At 44.3% G+C, this 26,805-nt stretch overlaps 1 protein-coding gene across 1 annotated transcript in view; it reads right to left on the reverse strand.

Moving 5' to 3' along the window:
• Positions 1 to 26,805, reverse strand: part of dpy (dumpy) — a 126,707-nt gene that overhangs the window by 59,988 nt on the left and 39,914 nt on the right. The window contains 22 exon segments of the mRNA XM_069040549.1: positions 2,607 to 2,690; positions 2,762 to 2,833; positions 2,883 to 3,026; positions 7,507 to 8,292; positions 9,013 to 9,153; positions 9,209 to 10,132; positions 10,181 to 10,356; positions 10,409 to 11,258; positions 11,310 to 11,492; positions 11,547 to 12,979; positions 13,034 to 13,187; positions 13,237 to 16,251; positions 16,305 to 16,598; positions 16,650 to 18,029; positions 18,081 to 18,449; positions 18,503 to 18,863; positions 18,918 to 19,171; positions 19,571 to 19,813; positions 20,257 to 20,628; positions 20,763 to 20,894; positions 23,052 to 23,168; positions 24,257 to 24,361. Of these exon segments, the coding sequence (XP_068896650.1) occupies positions 2,607 to 2,690; positions 2,762 to 2,833; positions 2,883 to 3,026; positions 7,507 to 8,292; positions 9,013 to 9,153; positions 9,209 to 10,132; positions 10,181 to 10,356; positions 10,409 to 11,258; positions 11,310 to 11,492; positions 11,547 to 12,979; positions 13,034 to 13,187; positions 13,237 to 16,251; positions 16,305 to 16,598; positions 16,650 to 18,029; positions 18,081 to 18,449; positions 18,503 to 18,863; positions 18,918 to 19,171; positions 19,571 to 19,813; positions 20,257 to 20,628; positions 20,763 to 20,894; positions 23,052 to 23,168; positions 24,257 to 24,361 (11,589 nt within the window).

Below are 26,805 nucleotides of genomic sequence, written 5' to 3' on the forward strand. Positions count from 1 at the left end.
ACAGGTTCTTTGGTAACAGTCTCTGTTGCAAACTCACCTGTAGTTCGTCTAATACCAAAGTCGGACGTAGTTTCTGGAAGAACTGTTACAAATGGTTCCCGTGTTGTTCCACCTCCGATACCGCGTGTTGTTGTTTCATATTTTCCAGTCGTAGTACTTTTTGCACTTTCACTAGGTGTTGTTTCCGGTAAAAATGATGATTTTGTTATTTCCTCCTTTTCACTTGTTGAAACAACAGTAGCACGTTCTGTTGTAAATCCAGTAACACTCTTAGTAGTACTTACCCTAGATGTTGTTTCTGGTAAAACTGATGATTCTGTTGTTTCCTCTTTTCCAGTTGTCCTACCAACAGTGACATGTTCTGTGGTAGTAGGATGTTTTTCCGTAGCACTTTGCGTTGTAAACCCACTAGTAGTGTTTTCTTGTCCTAAACCAGTTGTCGACTCTGGTAAAATAGTTTCGTACGGTTTTGTTGATCTTTCGACTTCTACGGTTGTCGGAGCATAAATCTCTGTTGTGGTAGTGCGCTTTGAAGTACTCGTCTCGGGAGTCGCGGTTACATGAACTTGCACCGTTGCTTCAGCTACTGGTGTAGTTCCTGTTTCAACACTTACACCTGAAGTCGTTCTTTCCGTAACTGATGGATACGTCGAACTTAACGAAACTGTTGTAAACGGTTTGGTTGTTCGTTCTCCTTCAACAGGCGGTACTGCAGTACTTGAAACAGTTGTTCTATGTTCTGTAGTTTTTGCAGATGGTACCGTTTCGGTTGTTGTTGCTGCTGTTACTGTTGTAACTTCGGGATGAGACGCAACTGTAGGTTTACTCGTTTTCTGGTCTTCTCCCTGAATTGTATATATTTTTATCGTGGGTATGCCTGTTATTTCGGGAATAGTAACACCAGTGGCAGTTTCAGATGACGTTGTTGGTGTAAAACCAGTTACTTTTTCAACTTCAGTAAATTGTGTTTTTGATGTCGTTTCAGTTAATCCAATTACTGTTACTGGCGTTACAAATTCTTCTGTACTAGTCCTTCCACTAGTTTCTTCAGTAACAAATTGTTTTGATGTAGATTCCGTTTCAGTTAATCCGATTACAGTCACCGGCGTCATAACTTTCTCAGTACCAGTCATTGCAGTGGTTTCTGCAGTAACGAAATCTCTTGATGTAGCCTCCGTAGATTTTATGGTAGTAGGAACACTTGTGTATTCTGCACTACTTTTAGGAACTGATTTAGTTGTATATTCCGGTGTCAGTGTTTCCCGTGTAGTACCTTCCGTCACTGAAGTTTTCACTGTACTACTTACAGTACCCAACGTAATCTCTGGAACTGTAACAGCAGCTCCTGTGGTGACCGATATCTGCTCGGTTGTAATTTCTGGTCGATACGTTGTCGTTATTTTGCTTGCCGTACTACCACCTACCTCTTCTTCGGCGGTGGTTGTTCCTACACTTATGTCAATAGTTGTTACCTCTGGTAACGTTCTGCTGGTTGTAGTTGTACCTACTTTTGTTGAAATTTCTTCTGTCTGTGTGGTTGTTTCTTCCGGATATTGTGGAGTGACTGTTACTATTTTTTCTGTAGTAGTTGTTTCAGGAAAGACTAATATTGGTTTTTCTGTGGTGGTCATTTCAGAAGTGGACGAAACAGGTCTACTGGTGAAAACCGTTTCAGGTTTAGAAGTGAAAACAGATGGTGTCGTGGTTTGATTCTCTAATGGAACGGACGTATACAATTCACTTGCGGGTTTAGAAACAGTGGTCATAGATTCTGTAGGTCCCGAAGTAAAAGGCGTCATATAGTCTTTTGATATTCCTTTTGTCGTCGTTTCGGTAATAGATTGTGTTGTTAATTCTGTGCCTCCAGATTCACTAAATGTTAGGATAGTAGGAGTAGTAGTAGTAGTAACAATTTGGTTTGTTATTTGTGAGAAAGTCACAGTTTGTGTTTCAGTTAGTGTACCTGGTGTTGAAGCCATATCTGTTATATTAAAAAACAAACAACAAAGTAAGTACAGGTGAATTATTCAAATTTTCTTTCAAATATAATACAAGTGACTATGGAGATGTTAGTATATGTGCAATGAGAAGCTGAAGCAACCACAACCAAAAATGAGTGAAGGGTAAAAAAGATGAAAATAATACATCTATGTACAAAACATACTGAAGAACAAGACACATAAAACGTTGTTGTGAAATTAGTCATATTTATTTCACAATGTACATTTGGAAAAAAAAGTCCGTCAGTCATATTTGACACTAGCACTGAGCGTGATGTCACAATGAATCAAAAGAACTAAGAGTGTTGCTATTTTCACAAAATTTACACGATATAGGTACAGGTTAGGAAGAATATACAGTTAGATGATCAAAGCTGTAACACACACAAAATATCAGTGATCATTTACCAACATCAATAACTGTATTGTTACGATGTACTTTACCCTGTTTGTGGCGATGTAAAAGCGGTCCAGTTCAAATGGCTTTTTCGTTGTTAAATTTTTGCGTTTATGTGGGATGGTACAAGGAGGGGAGTGGTTCAATAAAAAACAGCAACACATTTGTCGTAAACTTAAAACGAGTAAAACCAGACCAGCTGGACCTACCTTTAATGCAAGCTCCAGTTGTAGGATCGCAGGTGATTCCCGGAGGGCAGTGTTCGCAGCCAGGTACGACTTTGGGTTCTTCCCCTAAATCAAATCCATTGTTTTAATAAAAGAAACACAAAATATAATTCAGACGCAATTCGAGAGGTACTTACGAATTACGCATTTGCATCCGTCGCAAACTAAGTTGTTCGCTCCACAGTCGGTATGTTTCTGGCATTGACAGACTGCAAAATAGGGTTAATATTGTGTCGTTGAAGTAAAAGACGTTTGTACCTTTCACGCAAACCGGTTGGTGGTCTTGTACTTGACAGTCGTGGGACTGAGTACAAGGGTTAGATACTGAACATGGATTGTGACATTTTCCGTTGATGCAAGCTTGTTGGGAGGTGCAATCCGTATGTTGGTAGCATTTGATGTCTATGAAAAGCACAATGAAATCAAATTCGTGCGTATCTCAGTCTGTTGCACACAAAAACAATGATTTTACACATACAACAAGCGAATAAGCCGAAAACATAAGCGTCATGTTTACAAGAACTACACTAATACACATAACATAAAAGGGAGTCCTCCACCAAATAAATAAATAAATAAATAAAAGCACACCCCATACCAATGCATTTCTACAAAGTATTTATGTACAAACAATATTTACAAAAAACAATGCGAAGACAATATTTAATGAATAAACGATCAGTTCTCACTGAGAACTTGTTTTGGGTGATGATCCAGATATCTAAGGGCCATGCAAAAATGATGTCCAAGGTTTTTGTATTTTGGACCTTGTACAACCTCTTGTTGCATATTTATGAGGTTGTGATATCATGCGTTTGCGATATCCGGGTAGATCCAAGAAATGACTTGCAGTCGCAGAGTCGATAATACTGATTTTGTTTACCTGGTACTATCTTACAACCAATTTTTTCCTTTATTGTTTGGTTTAGTGGGCACAGGCATTGAGGCTCGTGGGCAATCACCTCGCAGTTAACGTTGGCTACACAAGGATCATAGTGAAGGCAAGGATCGACGCAAGCGTTTTTTACACAGGTGGTGTTATAGGAGCAGTTACTGGGATATGTGCAATAATTACTTTCTGTTGTTAGATTAGTCAAAGATACCGACTCGTTTTTACCGAATACCGTCACGGTGGCAGGCGGTAGTGTTGTTCCTTCTTTAATTACTGGCTCGGTCGTAAAAGGAATTTCTGTAACGGTAGTACTTGTTGGTTCTTTTAGCGTGGACAAAGTTTTTGCCGTTTCCGTTTCAGAAACGTAAGTCTCCGACGTGTGAGAATGTGGTGTTGTCATTTCTACCATTTGCGAACTAGTAGTACCCGTAGTGGTAATATTATCTACCGCTTGCGTAGTAACAGACGAACCAAGAGTCATAAAACTCATAGGCGTCTCAGTATGTTGCGGATATTTTGAAGTCGATTCTGTGTAGGTGCCAATTGTTGTGTATATTTTTTCCGTAGATTCTGATGGTCCACTTGTACTGGTAAGTGGCTTGGTCGTGGTAAATGTAAAACTGGATTCTGGAGTGGTTTTATTAGCTCCTGCACCAGTACTAATCATTGCCATAGTTGTTTCTTCAGTTTTAGCATCTTCACTTGTAGTCGATTTAACCTCTTTCACGTGAGGCGTAGTACTAATTGTGATTATTTTTGTTGTCTCATATCCACCAGTACTTAAAATATTTGGACTTGTGAATATATCTGGTTGTTGCGTAGTGGATATCGATGATTCTCCAGGAGTTGTTGTTACTACTCCTTTTTCCTTAACAGTCGATGAAATAAATGTAGTTTGCTCTTCATATCCAGAAGTAGTCAACTTTGTAGCCGGATAAGACGTAGTCGCAACTGTTTTTGTTTCTCCAGTACCACTTGGTATTCTTGTTTCGAACAATGTAGAGGTTTCTGTTGTTTTCTCGAAAGGTACGGTTTCAGTTAAGTAAGTCGTGGTACTGATTTTTTCAGGCATTTCACTTGATATTTGTCCTATATGCGGAGTACTAGCTAGTGTTTCTCCTGATGGAGTATACGGTATTGTGGGTAATGTATTTCCTTGAGTTATATTTTCTGTTTCTTTAGTGTATTTTGACGTAGTGGTATATTCTGTAATTTTGGGTCCCCTATCAACTGAAGTCAGTTCGCTTTCGTTTGCATTACTAGTAGTAAGAAAAGTTGGAGAAACTGTAGTAAACGTAGTGGTAAGAGTTTCTTTGGTACTACTAATTTCAGACTTAGGTGTTTTTGTTTCTGTTATAGGAGTTTCCCTGTTGTACTCAAGTGTAGTAATTTCTGCTGGAACTCTAGATGTAGTAGACATCGAACCAGAAGTGCCAGTTGATTCTGTTTCTATTTTTTCTGTAGAACCCTTAGTTACCGGTGGACTTACTGACATTTCTTTAGTTATATATGGTAATTTTGTGCGAGTAAAAGACTCCGTTGTTTCAATTTTTTCCGAACTAGAACTAAAAAATTGAGTCGACAATTGTCCTACGGTAAGAGTTGGTTCTGTTGCTTCTGTACTACTTAATTCAGAAACAGAAGTCTCTGGTTTTTCTGAAAACGTTGATAGAGGAGTAGTTGAGCCTAAAGTTTCAGTTGACTCTGTTTCTATTTTCTTAGTATAACTTTCAGTTGTACTTAGTCTCGTTGTTGACATTTCTTTAACAGTATGTGGTAGTTTTGAAGAAGTAAAGTACTCAGTAGTTTCCGATTTCTCTGAAGTGATAGAAGTCTCTGTAGATGTACCACTTGGTATATTTTCAATGGTAGTTTCTCCCTCTCTAGTATATCCAGTAGTCGCCTTTCCTTCTGTGAAAATTGTATATCCTTCAGTATATGGTAGTTTTGATGGAATAAGATATTCTGTGGTCTCAGTTTTCTGTGAACTGATAGAACTGGCAGTAGATATACCACTTGGTACATTCTCAGTAGTACTTCCTTCTTTTCTAGTATATCCTGTAGTCATCTTGCCTTCTGTCAAAGTTGTATAAACTTCAGTATGTGGTAGTTTCGACGAAGTCAAATACTTTGTAGTTTCACTCTTTTCTGGACTAACAGAACTCAAAGTAGACGATCGACTTGTTGGTGAAAATGTTTCTGTTGTAAAAGTCTGCTCTATTCCTTCTGTACTACTTATTTCAAACCCAGAAGTTTTTGACTCCACTGTTGAAGTCAATTCTTCTGGAAATCTTGATGTAGTAATTGGACCAAGAGACTCAGTTGATTCTGATTCTGTTGTTTCAATATTGCTTATAGTTGTCTGAGGAACTGCTACCGTTTCTCTAGTCGTATGTGGTACTTCCGAAGGTGTAAAGTACTCGGTAGTTTCATATTTTTCAGAACTGACAGATTTCGATGTGGTTGATGGTGCTCTTTCTGTTGTAGCTTCTTTTTGTGTGGCGTATTGACTAGTCACCATTTCTTTGGTAGAAATTGTGAACGCTCCAGTCGTTTTTGGAGTTTCTAAAGTTGTGTGTTCTGTTTCTACTGAACTTAACTCAAATGTAGTTCTGGTGAATTCGGAATAACTAGGTGTGGTGAATTTTTTTTCGAATTCTTTCCCTGTTGTACTTTCTGTTCTTGTTTCTTCCGTGTATTGAAGTGAAACTGAACTTTTGATTCCCATTTCAGTCGTAATACTTACTGTTTCGGTTATTTCCGGTTTTGTAATTTCAACCCCGCCTACACTCGTAGTTTTTCCTGTTTCAGTACCTGTTACAGAAATTGTAGTAAAATATCCAGGAGTGGTTGATTCGAATGATATATTTTTAGTTATTTCTGTTCCTGCCACAGTTGGAGTACTTTCTGTTCTAACACTCGTTACTTCTGTGTGATGCGGCGAAACTGAACTTTTGATTCCCATTTCAGTCGTACTACTTACTCTTTCGGTCATTTCCGATTTTGTAGTTTCAACCTTGCCTGCAGTTGTAGTTTCCCCTGCTTCAGTACTTGTTCCAGAAGTTGCAGTAAAATATTCTGGAGTGGTAGACTCGAACGATATGTTTTTAGTTGTTTCTGTTTCTCTCACAGTTGGAGTTTCTTTAACAATTCGTTGGGTCGTGGTTGGACCAAGCGTCTCTGGAGTTGTAGAAACGGTACTGGTAATCTGGGTAACCGGTTTTTCCAGTTGAGTTTTGTTTTCTTTGGATTCGTAAGCAGCAACCGGGGTGGTACTTTTGACGGTGTCTAAATTAATACCGCGTTCTCGAGTCGTGCTCGTTTGGTTATAGGGTTTGGAGGTTGGCGTGACCGTTTGCAGGGGAAGCTCGGTTATCGAGGGGTTAGTTTGGGGAGTTATCGTGGTGGTGATAGCGGGAAAGCATTCTATCAGTGCATTGCCCTCGTAGCCAGTCGGACAAGAGCACTTCGCATTGTGCTCTTTAGCCTGGCAGATGGCGGCTTTGCCACAGTTCTTGGTGCAAGGATTTATACAAATGCTTCCAATGCAGGTTTGTGCTTGTGTACAGTCGGAATCCGAAGTGCAGGTAACTTTTGTCGCGTTATCAGCTGTGAATACATTATACACATACAAAGATACACACTTAAATTTACTTACAAGATTGTCATTAGTTGAGTGCAGAGCGGTTAGGTTATAAATTGTATTAATTGAAAGTAGTAGTGAAGTAGCACAACATATAAAATATACAGCGGGTAGTGTTGTCCTTTTTGACAGAAGAGCAAGTGGAAGGGAAAGTCGTGAAAAAAAACTGGAGAACAAGTGGTAAACGGCTTGTCTCTGTAGCAGTTTATCTTTACTTGTAAGTAGGTAACGACCTAGCATAGAAAGTTGGTCTATTACTGCATACTGTAACCGAAAGCAACGGAACTCATCGTTCATTGATGTTTGTCGTCAAGCACTAAGAGTTTGCACCGAGAATTAATGTTTACCTTTGAGGCATCCATATTTTGGGTCGGATATAAATCCGGGCGGACAAAACTTGCAAATAGGTCTATGATCTTCGACGTAACAGGGAGTGTTCTCCGGACAGCTGGCGGTCGCACATGGATCTTCGCATCTGAATGCTCTGCACGCTTGGTGCGCCGGACACCCATTGTCTCTCAAGCAAATCGACAAGGAGGGGTTGCAATTTTTCAAGCAAATGCATACGGGTTTGTGATTAAGCACGTCGCAACCCTTTTCGGGGGGACAGGGCGACTTTTTCGAAGCCGTGCAGGGGTTCTGACAGACGCCGTCGAGGCACGCCTTGTTAGACGGGCACTGTTCGTCCCTCGCGCATTCGCTAATCTCCGGTGCACAAGCGATCTCTCCGCGTTCGTTGACCACGAAACCGTTTTTGCAAACGCAAGTCGCCCTGTGGTGCGACACCTCGCACTTTTTGTTGCCCCTGCATTTGAACGCGGGGTTACTGCACGGGTCGTAGCACTCGCCGGAGGCCACGTTACAAGCCAGATTTGCGGGACAGTGAGAGTCTTTTCTGCAGTGTGAGGGTGTGGATGGACGCGGTTGCGTCGAGAGACATTTGGGGTCGGGACGGCATTCGGTGTTCGCCATGCCCACGTGACACTCGGGGCAGGAGCATCTTGGGCGATGCAAGACCGTACGACAGAGGGCGTTCAGTCCGCAAGCGCCGCGCAGCGTGCACGGATCAATGCACTGGTAGTTGATGCACGCCTTTTCGTTGGAGCATTCTAAGTCACTGTTACATTCGGCATCTACGGAAACGTCGGGGTGGGCAGAAAAAGAAAGCAATCGTAAGAACCGTGAAAGGAAGTATAAATCTCACAATACACAACATCGCATGCGGGCGTGACCAAGACAGTCAGAGGGTGAGAGAAATGAAAGAGGCCATCTCAACGAGACACCGAACAAGCGGCAGTATTTACAAGCGCAACAAGTGGTGATGCTAGAGACCAATGCTAATGTACAAATCAATGTGAGAATGCTCCTTTCATAGTTCCCAATCTGACTTATCATCCATCATACCCGCTGTCTGCGCGCAACTGCACCGCGCCATCTAGCTAACTATAATCAACTAATCAGTTGTGTGTGGAATGTGGCTGGCTGGGTGATAGGGCGTGTCGGGATCGTGTGAAAGGCAGATTGGAACCCTGAAGTGTACATTCCACATGTGTATCGCGACGCCAACAACTAGTATAAGTATTTACACATACTCCGCTCCGACAAACGCATAACCTAGACCAATAGATACTCCAATATCAAAATATAACAACACATATAACGTATACTGGCTACAGTTCAATACTCGTGTTATTATGAATCAACGTGCAGAGTTTTTGTACACAGTGTGGATAATATTATTAATAATGAGGTACAAGTTCTAATGCACAATCGCATTAGTCGAGCGGAAAGCCTATGTACTGTATACAATGTATGTGAATCTTGTAAATGTGTTAGTGATGAGTTCTGCTTACCCCTGTGGCACTCTACTTCAGGCCGACCTGTGTGCCCTGGCAGACAGCGACAGACGAAGAACGCCTGTTCGCGTATGCACTCCGCGTTCTTACCACATCCTTCCGTTCTACAGTCGACAACGTGTCTCTCCTCGACAGTACCTGCAAGCACAGCGACGCTTCACCCAAAGAACCAAACCGACAAGACTTCACTCACATTCGATGGTCGGATCACCAGCTGGAGTCTCCGCTGGACAGAAACATTGAGTCTCTTTTCCACGCACAATCCTGCACTGTGCTCCGATTCCGCACAGTTTCTTTTTGCACAGATTCACCGATTGGGTGTCGCAGACGCACCCCCTGTTGGGGTCGCCGACGCACCCCGGCATACAACTGCATTCGTACTTTCCATCGACATCTCTACATTTAGTGTTCGCCCCGCAAGGATTCTTCAAACACTCTTCGTTTCCGCCTTTCTTACACTCAACCAAGGCATTTCCGATGAAACCGGGAGGACAAGAACAGTGCGGTTTTCTCTCGATCACCCGGCACTGAGCGTTAACCCCGCAAGCTTTATTCTCGAGACAAGGATTCCTGCAAGCCCCATCAGGACTGCAACGTTTATTAGCTTCGCAATCCGTGTCAAGTCTGCATTCGTATGGTTTGCACTCGACCTTCGGATCTCCCTGGTAGCCGTCAGGACACAAACAGATCTTTCTGCGATCTGTCGCTTGACATATCGCATTTTTGCCGCAATTGTGCGGATCTTTGCACACGTTTTGACATTTCTTGTTTCGGCAAACTTCCGACGAAGAACAGTCGTTGTTCGAACGGCATCCTGGGAAGCAGGAGCCTCTGGTGCAGATTTGGCCACGCGCGCAAGGTTGCTGCGAGGAGCATTTGTTTCTGCATTTGCCCGCAGCGCAGGTCTCACCGCAAGAACAATCTTTAGAGGAGCGACACGATTTCGTACAAAATCCGATCTCGTCGCATTCGCAAGAACCGTCACATTCGGTCGCCACTTTAGTGCAAGCCACCAGAGGGTTTCCCAAGAAGTTTGCAGGACAACTGCATTGAGCAACGTGATTTTTAACTTTGCAGCCTGCACAGATGCCACAAGTGGTGTTGTAATCGCAAGGGTCTGAAAACAATCATGTACTTGCGCAACATCGATCATGTGAAAACTTACTTTGACATTTGTTGTTGATGCACGCTTGGGTGTGCGGACACGAAGAGTCGCTTCGGCACCCGATTTCACACAGTCGATTCTTACAAACCTGATTGACGCTGCAGAAATCGTCAGAATTACAAACGGTTCTGCAAACACCTCTCACGCATTTTTCGTCTGACAAACAGTTATGGTCCCTGCAAGAATTCTTTTTAGATGAGTTGTTCAAAAAATCGGTGAGTAACATACGTTCGGCACATCTGTTGACAAAGCGCTTCGTAACAAACGTGACCTTTGACACATTCCGAGTCTACACTGCAAGGCTGAACCGGATATCTGCAATATTCTAACGGATTGCCCGCCAGCGGTACCGGACAAGTACATAATTTATTGTGATTGATGACTGCACACTCGGCGTTGGTACCGCAAGCTGTTGGTGATGCGCAAATATCGACACACTTGTTGGCAACGCATTTCTTGTCGGGTGAGCATCCAGAGTCGCTTCTGCACCCGATAGAGCAACCCAGACCTTCGCATATTTCTCCACTTCTACAGTCATCGTCTCTCCTGCAGATAGGTTTACAAACACCGCTACTGACATCGCATCGTTCGTTGTTGAAACAACCGGAATCCGAGGAACACAGAGTACGGCAAGCTCCCTCGACGCAGACGTTGCCTTGATCGCAGTCTCTGTTTTGGCTGCAAGGCTGTGCCGGTGCCCTGACACATCCGATTTTGGGTGTGGGGTTTGGTACGAAACTAGTACCACACGAACAGGTTGCTCTGTGATTGGAAACCGTGCATTGGGCGTTGGGTCCGCACGGGTTCTCGCTACAAGGATTGACACACTTGTTGCGTCTACAAGACTCGCTTCCTGAACAGTCGTCGTCATTGTGACAGCCGAAGATGCACATGTTGTGAAGACAGATGTGGCCCAAGAAACAATCGTTGTCGACCCGACAGGTTAACATGCAATTTCCTTTGAGACACTTCTCGTTGTAGGCGCAATCATTGTCGACTTTACACTCGGGGTGGCACAAGTTTTCTTTGCACTGGTAGCCGGAAGCGCAGTTTTGATTTGTGGAGCAGGAAATTGGCACTAAATGAGAACGTTATTACACTAATCACCACAAAAGAGACAGTTACTTACGTCTGAAACATTCAACGTCTTGGTTACCAGTGAAGCCCGGAGGGCAGCTGCATTGTTTGATGTGGTCATTAACTTTACACTCGGAGTTCATGCCACAGGCCGATCTCAAGTCGCACGGATTAAGGCATTGGCCTTGGAGGCACTGTTCTGTGGGAACGCACTCTTCGCTGGTCTGACAGGGCGCTAAAAATGTTCAATGCATTTTTTGTACAAGCTCGAGATCAGGGTCAAACTCACGTCTGCAGGTGTCTCCGTAGCAGTAGGTGTTGGAGGGACAGTCGGAGGTTTGTCGACAGGAAACTGGTTTTGGTGTGCAACCCAGTCTTAAGTCGATTGGATTTCCTTGATAACCATTTCTGCAACTGCAGTGGCCGGCGTGGTCCACCGCTATGCACTCAGCGTTGGGACCGCAGGGTGTGCTTTCGCAGACATCTCTACATTTGTGCAATCCGTTGGTTTTGTCGCATTTGGCAACATTCGGACAATCTTGATCTGTGTTGCACTCGACGGGGGTTCTGCAGCCTTCGTTGTACGGATCTCCTACTAAGCCAGGAGGACATTGGCATCTAAACGAACCTCTAGAATTGTGACATCTTGCTTTTGGTCCACAAGGCGCGTCCGCACAAAAGTCGATCAGTCGACAACCGGCGTGTGGGTCTCCAGTGAAACCAGGTTGACAGTAGCAGACCTGCTTGTGATGCTCGGCTGAACACAAGGCGTTTCTTCCGCAAGGATTTTTGGCCAAACAAGCAATCTTGCACATGTACTGGTCGCAAAGTTTATCATTGGAGCATTGTTCGTTGGTTTCGCATTCAACATGTTGACAACCCAATTTGTCGTCATTTGGATTGCCTTTGTAGCCGATTTTGCAGATACACGACGGTTCGTGGTTTTGCGAGACGCATTCGGCGTTTCTTCCGCAGAGAACTCCTTCGCACACGTCGATACATTCATTTTGTCCAATTGTGTTTGCTAAACATTTCTCAGAGAAAGAACAGTCGTCGTTCGAGCGACATTTGAATTCTTGGGTACAAATGTTGTTTTGGCAGAACTGGAAGTCGGGACATGAAGAGTTGGACTTGCAAGTCGGTTGACAAATTCCTTGGATGCACAACTGATCTGAGATGCACTCCCGAGAAGAAGTACAGATGGAAGTGCAAATGCCGTTGTAACATTGAGACCCCGAGGGACACTGATTGTCAACTGCGCAGTACTGCACTGGAACGCACCCCAAATGTGGATCTCCGGTGGTTCCCGCTTGACAGGCGCACACTCCCACGTGGTTGACAGGACGACAGTCAGCCTTTTGTCCACAGGCGTTGGCCAAAGTGCACGGATTGATGCAAGTCGAGTCGATGCAAGTTTTGTCTTGGGAACAATCGTTGTTGTCGACGCATTCTATTGCGATGCAATTGTGACTGGCGTCTTCGCGTGTTTTCGGAGGACATTTGCAACTAGCTTCATGGTTTATCGGAATGCACTCGGAGTTTTGACCACAAGCGCTGGGATTCTCGCAAGGATTTCTGCAGAAGTTGTCAACGCAAGTTGCAGATGAAGGACAGTCAGTGTCGGTGAAGCAGTCGCCCGGTTTGCGACAACCACCAACAGTGGGGTCACCGACAAGTCCTTCGCCACATACGCACGTGAATCCTCCGTCGTTATTCAGACAACTGCAACACAAACCATTAGAACAATTCAATTGTAGATGTTTAGGTGTGACTTACATTGCAGATTTGTGACAAGGATTGGAAGTGCGACACTCGTCTATGTCCACACACTTGTCCTTCACTAGAGTGTACCCTTCGAAGCAGCTACAGAACGCTTGGTGTTCTTGAGACACGCAAGTGCCTTTTCCACAACTGATAACGTCGCAGGGATCTACAAAAGGTGTCTTAGTAAACGCCAACAAAACCAGTGAATAACTTACTTAAGCATTTGTTGATTTCTGAGTCGCATTTCCTGTCGGTGGCACAGTCCGAATCTTCCAAACACTCGACTTTGAAACATCCCAATTTGACGTCGAACGGATCGCCCAAGTGATTGGTAGGACACGAACACGTCAGTTTGTGATTGAAAACGTTGCAAACCGCGTTAGGACCGCATCTCACTTCTTCGCAAGGATCTTGACATTTACCCGTTTTACAAACAAGATTGTCTGCACAGTCGGTGTTGCGAACGCACTGGTTTGGTAATAGGCACCCTGGTTCGATGAACGGATCTCCGACGGTTCCTTCAGGACAGATGCATTTGTAGGAACCTTGCAGATTCTGGCATACGGCAGAATGGTGGCACGGACGGTCTTCACATTCGTTCATGTCTTGACATCCTTGCGGTGTTCCGATGAATCCAAGCCCACACTTGCACTGGCCTTTGATACATATCTGTGACGTTCTGCAGTCTGAATCTGCGGCACAACCCGGTTCGCAAACTCCCCTGAGGCAGACTTCTCCAGGAAGACAATTGCTATCGCCGTAGCAGACCTTCACACAAACATTATCCGAACATCTTTCGCCGACCGCACAGACGCTGTTATCTTGACATTGCAACGAACATTGATTTTTGAAACAAGTGTGACCAGCTATACAGGTCTTCTCGTTCTGGCACGACAGCGGTATGCGAATGCATCCTTCGTCCGGAGTCGGATTTCCTTCGAAGTTTTCTGGACAAGTACAAACAGTTCTGTGGTCCTTACAAGAACAGATGGCGTTTGGACCACAAGAACCTTCAAGGGTGCACGGATCTTGACATTTGTTGTTAACGCAAGCCTGTTCTGACGGACAGTTCTTGTTGCTGCGACACCCAATAATACACATTCCTGAGATACACGCTTGGTCTTGTCTACACTGACTGTGACTTGCACACGGGATCATGCACATCTTCTGCAAGCAACTCTCGCCTGAAGAGCAATCGTTGTCGTTTCTGCACACCGCGCGACATTGCCCACTGAAGCAAACTTCATTTCCGCAGTCAATATCTGTGATGCAAGTCGTGGCGATTCTGACACAACCGTCTTGGATTCCGTGGGGACCTGGGATGAACCTCGTCGGACAAATACAGACCGGTCCTCTGTTCTCTACCGTGCATATCGCATTGGGACCGCAGTTGTACTGGTCGCAAGGATTGACGCAACGTCCTCCTTGACAAACTGATTTCGTTGGACAATCGGTGTCGCCGTTGGGGCAATCACCCTCAGGTCTGCAACCTGAAGTAAAGGGGTCTCCTATTGTGTTAGGTGGACATTTGCAAGTGTGGCCGAATCCTGTAGCTTCGCAAATCGCTGAACCGTGACAGGGATTAGGGTTGCACACCTCGACGGGTACACATTCGACTTCAGCGAGGGGATTTGGACTGTAACCCGGCGGACACTGACAAATCGCTTTGTGATTTTCTGCAATGCAGACCGCGTTGGTTCCGCAGGACTCTTCGTCGCACACGTCGTAGCAAGTGTGGGTCAAGCGATTGCACAACTGAGATGGTGGACAGTCGATGTTGTACACGCAAGGGACAGATTTGCATCCTGAAGTGGGGTCTGTTGGATCACCCACGAAGGAACCTGGAGGACACTGACACTGCGCTACGTGGTTGTTGGCAACGCAGACAGCGTTAGGACCGCAAGAGATTATATCGCAGGCCGGTTTGCACATGAGAGCTCCAGAATCTCCGTGTTTCCTACACATTTCATGTTCGGAACATTGGGCATCAGTTGTACATTGATTTTGCACTAGTAGTTTACAACCGTTTCTGTCTTTGGGATTGCCGGTGTACCCTGACAAGCACTGACATTGTCCTCTGTGGGATTCTGCTACACAAGCCGCGTTGCTTGGACAAGTGAAGTGGGAACAAACCGGGACGCATTTAAGGATGCCGAGGGCGTCAGGTTGACACGCCGCGACCGGTTGACAATCGTTGTCACTAGTACAATCCGGTACTGATGGTTTCTCGCAAGATGACGAAACGGGGTTCCAGATGTAATCGTCTCTGCAGGCACATGTGGGATGACCCGCAACGTCGATTTTGCACACTTCATTGAGTCCGCAAGCGACAGTTTCACACGGACTTATGCACTTCTGCAGACCTTGAGCGTCGATGGAACAGATGGTACCGGGTTCACAGTCTTTATCGGTTTCGCATTTCTTTTGGTTCACTCGGACTTCAGGTTGGCAACCGAGTGTTAAGTCACTGGGGTTGCCGGAGTATCCTGGGGCACAAATGCACGAGGATCTGTGGTTTTCCGAAACACAGAGGGCGTTGGGACCGCACTGGATCTTACTGCAGCCGTCCAGACACTTCCTCACTCCTTTGCCCAACTGGAAGCATATCTCGGCGTCGTGACAGTCGAGATCGCTGTGACAGCGACCTTCAGTTGTGCAACCTTTGCGCAAATCATTGGGATTCCCGACGTGACCTGGTGGACAAACACACTGACCCTCATAGCAGTTGGCTCTAGGACCGCATCGGACTTTCTCGCATAGATTTTTACATCTGCCTCTCTCGCAAGTGTATCCCGAGGGGCACAGAACGCGTTCGTTACAGTTGCAATTTTTGCTGTCCTTGCAAATGCCTCCTTGGACTTGAGAACACATGACGAACGGATTTCCGGCGTAGCCTTCTTTGCAGCGACAATCGTAACTTCCTATGGTGTTGATGCAAACGGCACTTTGTCCACACACGTTGTTATTACATTCGTCAATATCGTGACAGCCGATGAAAGGATTTCCCGCGAAGCCTGATCGACAAAGACACTCGATGTCATTGTAGCTCTCTCTACATTCGGCGTTGATTCCGCAAGTTGTCGAGTCGCATGTCTTTCTTTCCAGTTGCGAGCAAGACTCGTAAGGATTTCCGCTAGTACCAGAATCGCAAACGCATTTGTTACTGTTGACACCATACTCGCAATGTGCGTTCTTGCCGCAGATAGGGAAACAATCTGGACCAATGATCGCTAGAAAACACGAAATGTTAAATTACGCAAAACCACAAGTTTTGTTGACTTACGAGGCATGCAGATGAATTCTGGGGTGCCAACAAAGAACGAGTTGCAAACGCACTGATTGGTGTTTTGGTCGCAGTGAGCTCCAACTCCGCAGATGATACCTTCACATCGTTCTTTACACCTTCCACCTATGCAGACGTAGGGCTCTTCGCAAGGATTTGTAACAGAGCAGAGATCAGTGGTACATTTTCCTCCTGGGAAGGGGTTGCCTGCGAAACCTTCCAGACATTTACAAGTCGGTCCCGAAGTGGTCGGGATGCATTGAGCTCCAGAAGCGCAGATCACACCTTCGCAAACTGTAAAACATTACAATTAGAACGAGTTGGCAACGTTGTGAGTCTACATACTTGACACGCATTCTCCGTGCTCATTTTCTGCGTAACCTACGCGACATCTGCACCAAGCTGCGTGGTTCTCGGGTTCGCAGTACGCGTTAGAACCGCAGACGAGCGATCCGCATGGACTGACGCAAGTTTTCTCGACGCAAGCCAGTGTGTTGGCACAGTGCTCGTTGGTTTGACATTCGGACTTGGTCGATCCCGTTTCCAGGATGCAGCCACCTTTGTAGGGATCTCCGGTCATGCCTCTGGGGCATATGCATTTGTAACTTCCTTTCTGGTTGAGACACTGAGCGCCGTAGGCGCAAGGAGCATCTGCGCACTCGTCCATATCGACGCAACCTTGCAGGGGGTCTCCTTTGTAACCGGCTTCGCACATGCACTTAGGAGGATCGCTCGGAGTGCATTTAGCGTTGATTCCGCAGGGGAACCGCTCGCACGGACTCTTGCATTTGTTGTTGTCTTGGGGGTCAGTGAAGAACGGAGGTGGACAGACGCATTCGCCGGGTTGGACGCATCTCTCGTTCGACGAACACTCGTTATCGTGGATGCAGCGTTTCTGTGCCGGTGAACACAAACCATTGTAAGGTTCTCCACTGTAACCTCTGGGGCAATGGCACTCATAAGAGCCTATCGAGTTGACGCATTCAGCGCCGTAACCGCACACTTGTTTTCCTTCAATACACTCGTTAATGTCTGTGCAAGAACCGTCCGGAGCCGTTTTCAGACCTTTGGGGCAAGCACAGTAACTGACACCGCCGGTGATTGTGATGCATTCAGCACCGTTAGGACAGGAACCGTCGTCATCGCAGCTAGCCAAAACGCAATTACCGTCGGTTAGCTTGTACGGTGGCTGGCACCGACAGTCGGGACTGTTACACTCGAGGCACTCCAAGAAAGGATTACCGTTGAATCCTGGAGGACACTGACAGTCGTAACTGCCGGGTAGGTTTTTACAAATCGCGTTCACTCCGCAAGCTGGCTTATCGCGGAATTCCGTGCATTCGTCCACGTCTCGACATTTTCCGGTGTCGTGGTCACGCAAGTATCCCTGGACGCAGATGCAGACGCTGCCACCGACGAAATCATCAGCGATGCATTGCTCTCCTGGGGGACACGGTTTGCTGTCCGAGCAACTGAACGGTACTTCGTTTTTGGCACAACCGGTTCTGTATGGATCCCCGGTGGTACCACCAGGACACTGACAAGAGAAGCTACCGGGTTCGTTCTTGCATACAGCTCCCAGCTGACATGGGTTTCCAGCACACTCGTCTATATCAACACATCCTAGGTTCGTTCCAGTGTACCCTGTTCTGCAAATACACTTGGCTTCTTGGTTGACAAGCATGCATTGCTCGTTGGGGCCACAAGCGCTAGCCTCACATGGATCTGCAAATTTCAACTGTAAAAAACCTCACTGGACGAGTTTTTGCTACTCACGTCTGCAGTCGTCTCCGATGTTGGGTTCAGGACACAAACATCTTTTCTTGTGGTCGCAAATTGCGTTGCCAGGACAATCGGGATCAGATTTGCAGGTGACAATTTCGTTGCATCTGGTTCGTGGATCGGGACTTGGGACGCTACCTTCCGGACACTTGCAAGTGTACGAACCTGGAGAGTTTTCGCAGATGGCACCGATTCCACAAGAGTTTGATTTTGAACATTCGTCAATGTCCACGCATTGATTCGAGGGGTTTCCGGTGAACCCGGAAGGACACTGACAGGCGAAAGTTCCTGGTAGATTGGTACAAATTGCGTTTTCGCCGCAACGACCACTGGGCCCGTTAATTTTGTCGCACTCGTTGATATCTACAAGGAATTTGTGTTAGAGAAAAAATTTCGGCAGTAGAAGATGACACTACCTATGCATCCTGCTGCTATGTCGTGCGGGTTGAAGGTCCACCCGTCCTCACAGATGCAGTAGGCTTCTTGCCCGTCAGGTTTGCAGTAAGCGTGGTCTCCGCATTTGACGTCTTCGCACGGGGCTTTGCATTCGACCATCGGCGGAGCGCCCACGAAACCGTTTTCGCAATCGCAGTGGTAACTGCCGATCGTGTTTGTGCAAACGGAATATGGACCGCAAGGTTTCGCTTGACATTCGTCGATGTCGACACAGACGGCACCTTTGGCCACGAATCCTTTCTGACAGAAGCACTGACTGTCCAAACACTCGGCGTTGTTGGTACAGTCGAAGTTCGATTTGCACAATATGTTCACGTCGATCTGCAAATTGGGGGTTAGAAGAGTCGTTTGGTAAGGTTTTCAACGGTGATTTACTTGTTCGCACGCAACTTTCGGAGAAGGTCTGCCTTGGTAGCCCTGGGGGCAAATGCAGTTGTACCCGGGCACGGCGTTTTCGCAGATAGCGTGTCCGCCGCAAGGTCTTTCAAAGGCTTGACACTCGTCGATGTCGACGCATCCTTTGAAAGGATCGCCGGTATAGTCTTCTTTACACGAGCACGTGTAACTTCCTAGAGTGTCTTTACAGACAGCATTTTCTCCGCACGGATTTGTTTCGCACTCGTTTATATCTGAGGATAAGTTTAAAACATTGCGACATATTCTTTAAAAGTTTAGAGGATAACCTACAGAAGATAGACTGAAAGAAACAGAACAGGTAAAGACAAGACGAACACAATATACAAAAGACACCAGATCTGAAATTGAAACTGGGATTAAAATACAAGATGTACAAAAACATTGTATACAGTACAGTTAGGCTTGTAGATAAATAAAATACTAGTTGTTACGAGGAAATAATAAATAATAAATAAATTAATACTAGAATACGAGTACGAGACTAGGTATAAAAATGAACTTTCTCTTAGAACTACGACATTCAAGCATTCCATCAGAAACGAACGAACTAGAGAGGGTTAGAGAGCACAGCGAAGGCGAAGGCAAAAATGATTTAAAACTTATCGACTAACTTTCACAATAGAGCTGTCCCTGCCCTGTAAAGCCTTGGGGGCATATGCACTTGAATGAACCCGGGACGTTAATGCATTTAGCGTTTATTCCACAAGCTCCAGACCTTCCACACTCATTGATATCCACGCAATCTTCCTTCGCCGATCCTGTGTATCCCTCAGGACACAAACAGGTATAACTCCCGTTAGTGTTGATGCACTGTGCAGTTGCGGCGCAAGGACTCGAACTGCACTCGTTAATATCTAGCGATGTTAAAGCGTTAGCAGATCGTTAACTCGTTAGCATCGAAGAAAGATTTTCTTAGTAATTTAATATCAATTATCTTTACGGTTGTTAAATTAAATTTGTTAAGAGGACTTTTACTTATTATTCGTTTTAATGGGGTATCGCTTTCAAGGCAGTTGCAGCAAGTGTCACGAGACCAATTTCAGCGTTACATATTGTTATTAATATCGTGTCCGGTTACCTCCTTCATTTCATTTGAAACTGATTTTCTTAATTTGTGTCTAATTGTTGCCGCAAATACCTTACTGCCGTGCTACTAACAATACACTACGGTGGTAAAAGTCCATGTTAATTCGAACATATTTTTGTACAAGAAAATCAGTCTTCACGTGTTTGTTTCTTGGATGACACACGATATTTACATTTATGTACAGATCGCTCCCAAAACTTAGCTCAGTACCTGTGCAAGACGTCAGCGGATCTCCTATAAATCCCGGAGGACACGCACACCTGTAACTCCCTTCTAGATTCGAGCAGAGGGCGTCTCTTCCGCAAGGATTCGTCCTGGCACACTCGTCCATGTCGCCGCATCCGGTCGTGTAGGGATCTCCTTCGAAACCCGGAGGACAGTGGCACTGTCTGCCACCGACCACGTTGGTGCAGATGGCACCGGGTCCGCAGGCGTTCGGATTTTCGCATTCGTTCTGGTCGACGCAGCCATCGAAAGGGTTACCTATGAAGCCTTCCGGACAAGAGCAGGTGTAGTTTCCGGGCGTGTTGAGACAAAGAGCATTCTGTCCGCAGGCGTTGGGTTGAGTGCATTCGTCGATATCTGTTACGTGGGATTGTTTTAATAAGTGGACTCCGAATCTGTGTCAGTGAGTGGTGTTTTGAATTTCGCTTTGTGGAGCCGTTCATTGTTAAGATTTGCGCTCCGATTAATTGCGAATAAGTTGGGGGACTCACCGAGACATTGAACTTCTCCGTCTCCTTCGAATCCTGCGTTACATTTGCAAAGGAAATGGGCTGGCAGGTTGCAACACCACGCGTTTTCCACGCACCTCCCGGCTATCGCGGGATCTTGGCATTCGTCAATATCTGAAACACACCAGTCGGCACCAATTAGCGCCACCGACGACGAATCCGAATCTAGATCTAGAATGGGATTGATCCTTTTTCAGTCAGCCAACGAGATGACAATAATTACACCTGTGTGCGGAGCACGAAAATAAATCCTCCGCCGTTAATGGAGATGCTAACGGTGAACCAGTTACACAATGCAATTTAAATCCACATGATCGCAATCTCCACGTCCAGATTTGATCTAGCTTTCAATTACGACGCGATAATTGTAAACGATCTGCCAATCAGGGGCGACCGCAAAAAATCCGCCTGACGAATCGAAAAACTCACATCCGACTTTGATTGCGTTTCGATGGATCGCTCTGGTCAGGTGATTGGATCCGCGATTCTGCCGTCATCCGATTAAGGACGAAATTGAAATCGATTATTGGAAACGAGAAGCGCTGGACGCGACCGTTAGCCCAATAGTGAAATTCTTGGGTCCAATTAAAAGTTTTTGGCAAAAAGCAAAAGTATCTAAGAGGGTCATCGTCGAGGAGTTTGGAGCGAATCGTTAACGCGACTGGTCATCTCATAATGCTCCACGTCAAGAGCAACGTCCGCTCGAGATCAACGAACTAACTTCGCGGCACTAGTTGACGCTATATTTTTCATTAGCAGATGAAAACAGTGACGGTGGCGCCACAAAGAAAAACAGTCAAGTGATGGAGATCGAGAACGAGAGAACAAAGTGGATTGCGCTCGCGAAAAAACCTGGCTCGTCATTAGCGTACGTTTAAACCTGCTAATGATAACGTAATGATACGCCTGGGCGGAACCTTGGCCAAATTTTGATTGATATCCGTCGAGTCAAAAGGTTAACGCGTGAATTTTCCAGTTAAATTACTTCGAGAAAAAAAACAGTAGTAGCGTCATTTTTCAGATGTTGGTACAGTTAGCACAATTGTGCCGACCACATACACTCATTTTAATGATACAATCAAACGAGACGTAACTGTTCATACCGTACGTCTGCATTATATTCATTAGGTACCTTCACTCATTAACGACATGAAAAATAGCGTTGTCCGCTCCCGTTAAGTCCAGTGAAAGATAGTTTATTGGCAGGATCTTTGGATGAAATGAAGCTACTTCTCGTAAAAAAGGACCACAAGCTGGGCTATAATTTGTGGCTGGTGAGCATGCCGCAACACATGGAGGAGGCGTAGGTCTTGCAGTTCCACCAACAAAACTCACGCAAAAACACTACCGCATTCCGGCAGCAGATCAAGTGTTTCTACATGAGGTACTACTTCGCACGCGCATTAATCTCGTTTTTCCTCGTTTTTCGTCCTGGATAAATTAATTCACTAATAAGTTTCTTGTTTGTGCCTGGACTGAAAGATTTTGACGATGATTGGACGGGGAACACGGTCGGCTACTGTTGGTAACGCCCCCAATGCACCTCGTGCATAAATCATCCAGGACTTATTTAACAATGCTGCCACTAATCGATGCAAATGATCGGACTCCGTCTATGTAATAAAACGATTTTCGTAACGAGCATCGCCGCATTGCCAATTAAATTCTCATTAACAGTTCGACGATCAAGGCCGAATCGTCTTCGAGAGCTCGCCTCCACCACATACTCGAAATAGTCGGCAGATTTGAGTAAGACAACCGTTATGCGTATGATTTATTAATTCGGGCGATTGTATCGTGTCCATATTGGCTGGCGGATGTGTTTTGGCAAAGTTCAATGACCAATGAATGTCGAACGAGAGCCTATCGATTCTAGAATCGTTTGAATACGGCGAGGAGTCGCGACTCTAAAAGGCGTTTTACGGTGATGTCGAGAATACCACCGCGAGAACACTATTAATTTTGCACCGCGAGGACTTCGAAGATCGCTGATATCCATTATAGGGGTAAGAATTTGATGGCGGAGTCGGGTTCGGAGAGGCAGCAACTGAAAGCGAAGCATTCCTGGGCGCTAACTACATTGCGAGCGGCCGTGAGGAAGGTCGTGACTGCGATATTGAAGATTATATGCCATGTTATGTGCCTTCATAAAATTCACTAGCTGGTTTTCATTTCACGACCGACGGATGTAACAGTAAAACGGGACGCCGCTGGGCGAAAGGGAACCCTCCGGTGATGATTTATGGACGGCGCGATCCTAATGAGACTTACCCTCGCAGTTGAAGCCGTCGCCCCGGTACCCGGGGTAGCAAGTGCACGAGAAGCTGCCCAAGGTGTTGGTGCAGTGGGCGAAGACGTCGCAAGGCCTGTATTTGCACTCGTTCTCGTCTGGAAGAAACAACAAAATTTTGAAGTGTACTAGTCGCAGCAGGACGAGTCACGTGCTTCCTACAACATGTCCGATGTACCTTGTTAAGTGTAAATACGTTGGTAATTGGCCATTGTTGAACAAAAGCAATTTAAATTGACTTTCGCCCTTGGTGGAAGAAAAAAGGTTAATTTCTGACGGAAACAGAAATAAAAGCAAGTTTTTCGCCTTTTTCCAGACTGACTAGTTAGATCATGATTTATTACCTTCTCATTTAAGCTTCATACACAATAACTTCTGCGGTGCGAGTAACAAGTTGTGCCGGGGAAGAATTACACTTTTAAGATAAGAGTGACCGCTCGTAAAACGTTATTAATGTAACGACTCTTCAGAACCTGAGGCCTGAAGAGTCACCCTTTGTTAACAACTTTTCTCTCCTGTGTTGTGCAAAAAGATACAAGAGCGATAACAACGAAAAATAATTAAATATCGCGCTCATTTTAAAAGCGTAATAGCCTCCTTATCCTCAATGAGTGCGGTAAGAAATTATTACCGCACTAGTGCGGTATTCTCCTCTTATATATGAGGTGTTGGATAAACAATATAATATTTGTTGTTGTAGTTTAAAATGACATTTTTTGTGCAGTTATTTCAAATGCAGGTAAGCTGCAACGTTGCTTAACACAATGAAAGTCCAGAAGAAATGTATGCAATGTTAAAACAGGAAAGACAATTCAGATCGGAGCTAGTCTTCTTGACTTAAAGAGAACAACCGTAAGAGTTGTAAAACTTTTATTGAGATTACATCATTTATTTCTAACTGTTCTTGGAGGCCATTTAACTTACGACGTAGCACAAGTTATTATACTAATAATGTGAAAAAAAATCTGTATGTCATTTGAACTTTGTTTTTCATGTATCATTGGCAAAATTCACGTTATGTATTGTTCACTCTGTCCCCAATTACACTAATTAGGTACTTTTTTGTTAGCATACCGTCAGATTAAATCTAACATAAACACATTATCATTTTCCGACAATAATTTCAAAACAAATTATGACGGTTCACATGGCCGTAAAAAGAAACAAGACTAGAACTAATTTTTACCTGGAACTTCACAGTTGCATCCTCCATATCCGTCGTTGCAATGGCACTGGCCGTCCAAGCAAGCGCCATTCTGACAGGAGGACCCATCCTCTTTATGACAATCATCTGCAACGAGAAAATCAATTGATAAAGCACCATCATCGGGCAAATGCCGGTAACCCGCCAATATAATTTATTACTCGGGTAAACGACGGTGTTCGAATGGAGCGGGGTCAAAAGGCATCAGGCTTAAAAATAATAAAACAAAAGAAACCCTCTTGGGTCGGATCGAAAGATACATTAAATTAGAAAAATCAGCCGGAATGGCTCACGATCTCGAAACGTGAATATTCTTGGTGTTGCCTAGCTCGGATTCCCGGTAATGTAAACAAACAAGATGGTTAATGAGATAAGTAATGAGGATCGGCGCGGATTTACGGCCGCTTTCCAGCCGCCGATAATGCAGGAAACGTGCCAAAATTTTATTTTTCGCCGCCGCCACAATTAACATTTCTCCCAAGATCGTTAGCGTTATTTGGTTCGGTGGAAGCGGCTTTGGTGAATGCGTGTGGAGTCAAAAAAACGCCGTTTCCTCCATTCCAACGCAATTAATTGATCCGTTATAGCAAATAAGAGATCGCCACACTGCAGGTTAGGCTTTGTTATCGCGAGATGGGCAACTCGGAGAACATTCGTGTTGCCCTGTGGACTCGCATGCCAGGAAATTACCCACACCACCGACGATTTCCTGGTTTCGACTGACATTTTTTACGTCGTTTCCGAATGATATCTATTTTAATTGGTTCTGGGATGGTCGAGTTACGGTTTATCCTTGATGGTGCCGTTGCGCCCACATCTAGATCACTTATTATATCGATCAGAATGCCGAAAAATACGTCCCACGTATGGACGACAAGTGTGGAAGGCAATCTTGTTTTTCTACAGATAGAACAAAATCTGCGTTAGCAATCTCGTGGTGGACGTAGTTGTGTCTTCGTGCACATGAATCATTCATTGGCATTTAAATGGCGAAGCTTTTGTTCACAGACGGAATATATCTTGGACGGGATGTTCGAGGAGCTTTCGCTTTCTGTTGCTGCAATTTATTGCTTTTGTTCCAATAAAAATGCAATTGTCCTTGAGATTTCACGAGCAGTTTGCGGATAGCTCGCGCGTTCGTTTTTTCTCTTCTATTTGAAAATTACCAGAGATTCTGCTCACGGTAATCCTATACATGAAAGTTTTTAATCTAGCGATTCGTCATGCCTTACTTACTATCAAAACTGGTAATTCATGCAAATTGGCTACAGTGTGTTGCAAGAGATTAGTAGTGGTTGTTTTGTAAACCACAATTAAACTCTTTCTGAACCAGTTTTGCTGGTTTATTTGCTTTGTACGGATAATTATTAATAAACCATAATGAAGATCTCAGAGTAGATCTAGTTAGCATAGTGGAATTTGTTTTTATACGGCATTTTTGGATAAATCCACTAAAAATTATTGTTTTAATTTGTGAAATTACAATGTATGAGGATGTAACATGACAAGTTAATAACATCTCACACGCTTCAACAACATAATAAATTATTATTATTACGCAACAACCACCGTGAAAACTTACTTCACAATCATAACATCTAGAATTATGTAGCCAGTTTGATATTTATATCAGTACATACTAGGAAATAATAACAGTAAATCGTATGACTCTACAAAGATGAATTCTTTTAATCCTCATTTTGCGCGTCAATATACTTTGCTTGAAAATTAATTGCTTTAATTTGAATGAATAGTGAAACCAAAATAAAATAAAAGTTGATTCTAAGAACTCTGATCTGTGGGACTTCTCCCTAGCTTGGTCTCATTATAAGAGTTCCAAGAAGCACCATCTTTACTTAATTTAGATATCGTAACCATTACCCGTTGATTAAAAAATTTAACAGATAATTGTTTCAACTTATAAGGACGGTGATCTATGAGAAGTAGTAAATGTGAAGGACTATTAAAAAGAACGTGTAGTGTATTTTTTAAACAGTAAAATGTCAAATATAAGCAAAGTACAACCAGGTATAAAATGAGATGGTTGCGATCAAGTTTCAGTTTATGTGGAGGTAGCTTAATTGACGAATTAATTCTGCATAAATTAAACGAAACCTGGCTTAAAATGAAACTTAAGAGGAGATGTCCTATTAACTGGTGAATTAAGCCGTTTTAGCTCGATGACGATTTGCATAACGAATTTCATTTCTAAAAGCAAAAAATAAATGAAACTTGAAGGGTAAATAGTAATTTTGTTGTTATTAATGGTGTAAAAAAGGCCTTGATCAACGATTTAACATCTGTTTGTTCACGACAGGGAGACTGTTTCTAAGATACAAAACTCAAAAAATTCCCTAGGAAGCTCTCATTGTGTATCAAATAAAACTCAACATTTTACATGTTGATTAAAGTAAAATATGTAGTTTTAAAATTTAGGCTGCAGTATTTTCTGCTTCAGTCACTTCTTCTTCTACAGTAAAATCTTCGTCATCCATCTTTTACCATAAACTAATTTGTCTACATAAATTTTC

The sequence above is a fragment of the Tenebrio molitor genome, chromosome 3 (genome assembly GCF_963966145.1).
Source record: "Tenebrio molitor chromosome 3, icTenMoli1.1, whole genome shotgun sequence".
NCBI lineage: Eukaryota > Metazoa > Arthropoda > Insecta > Coleoptera > Tenebrionidae > Tenebrio > Tenebrio molitor.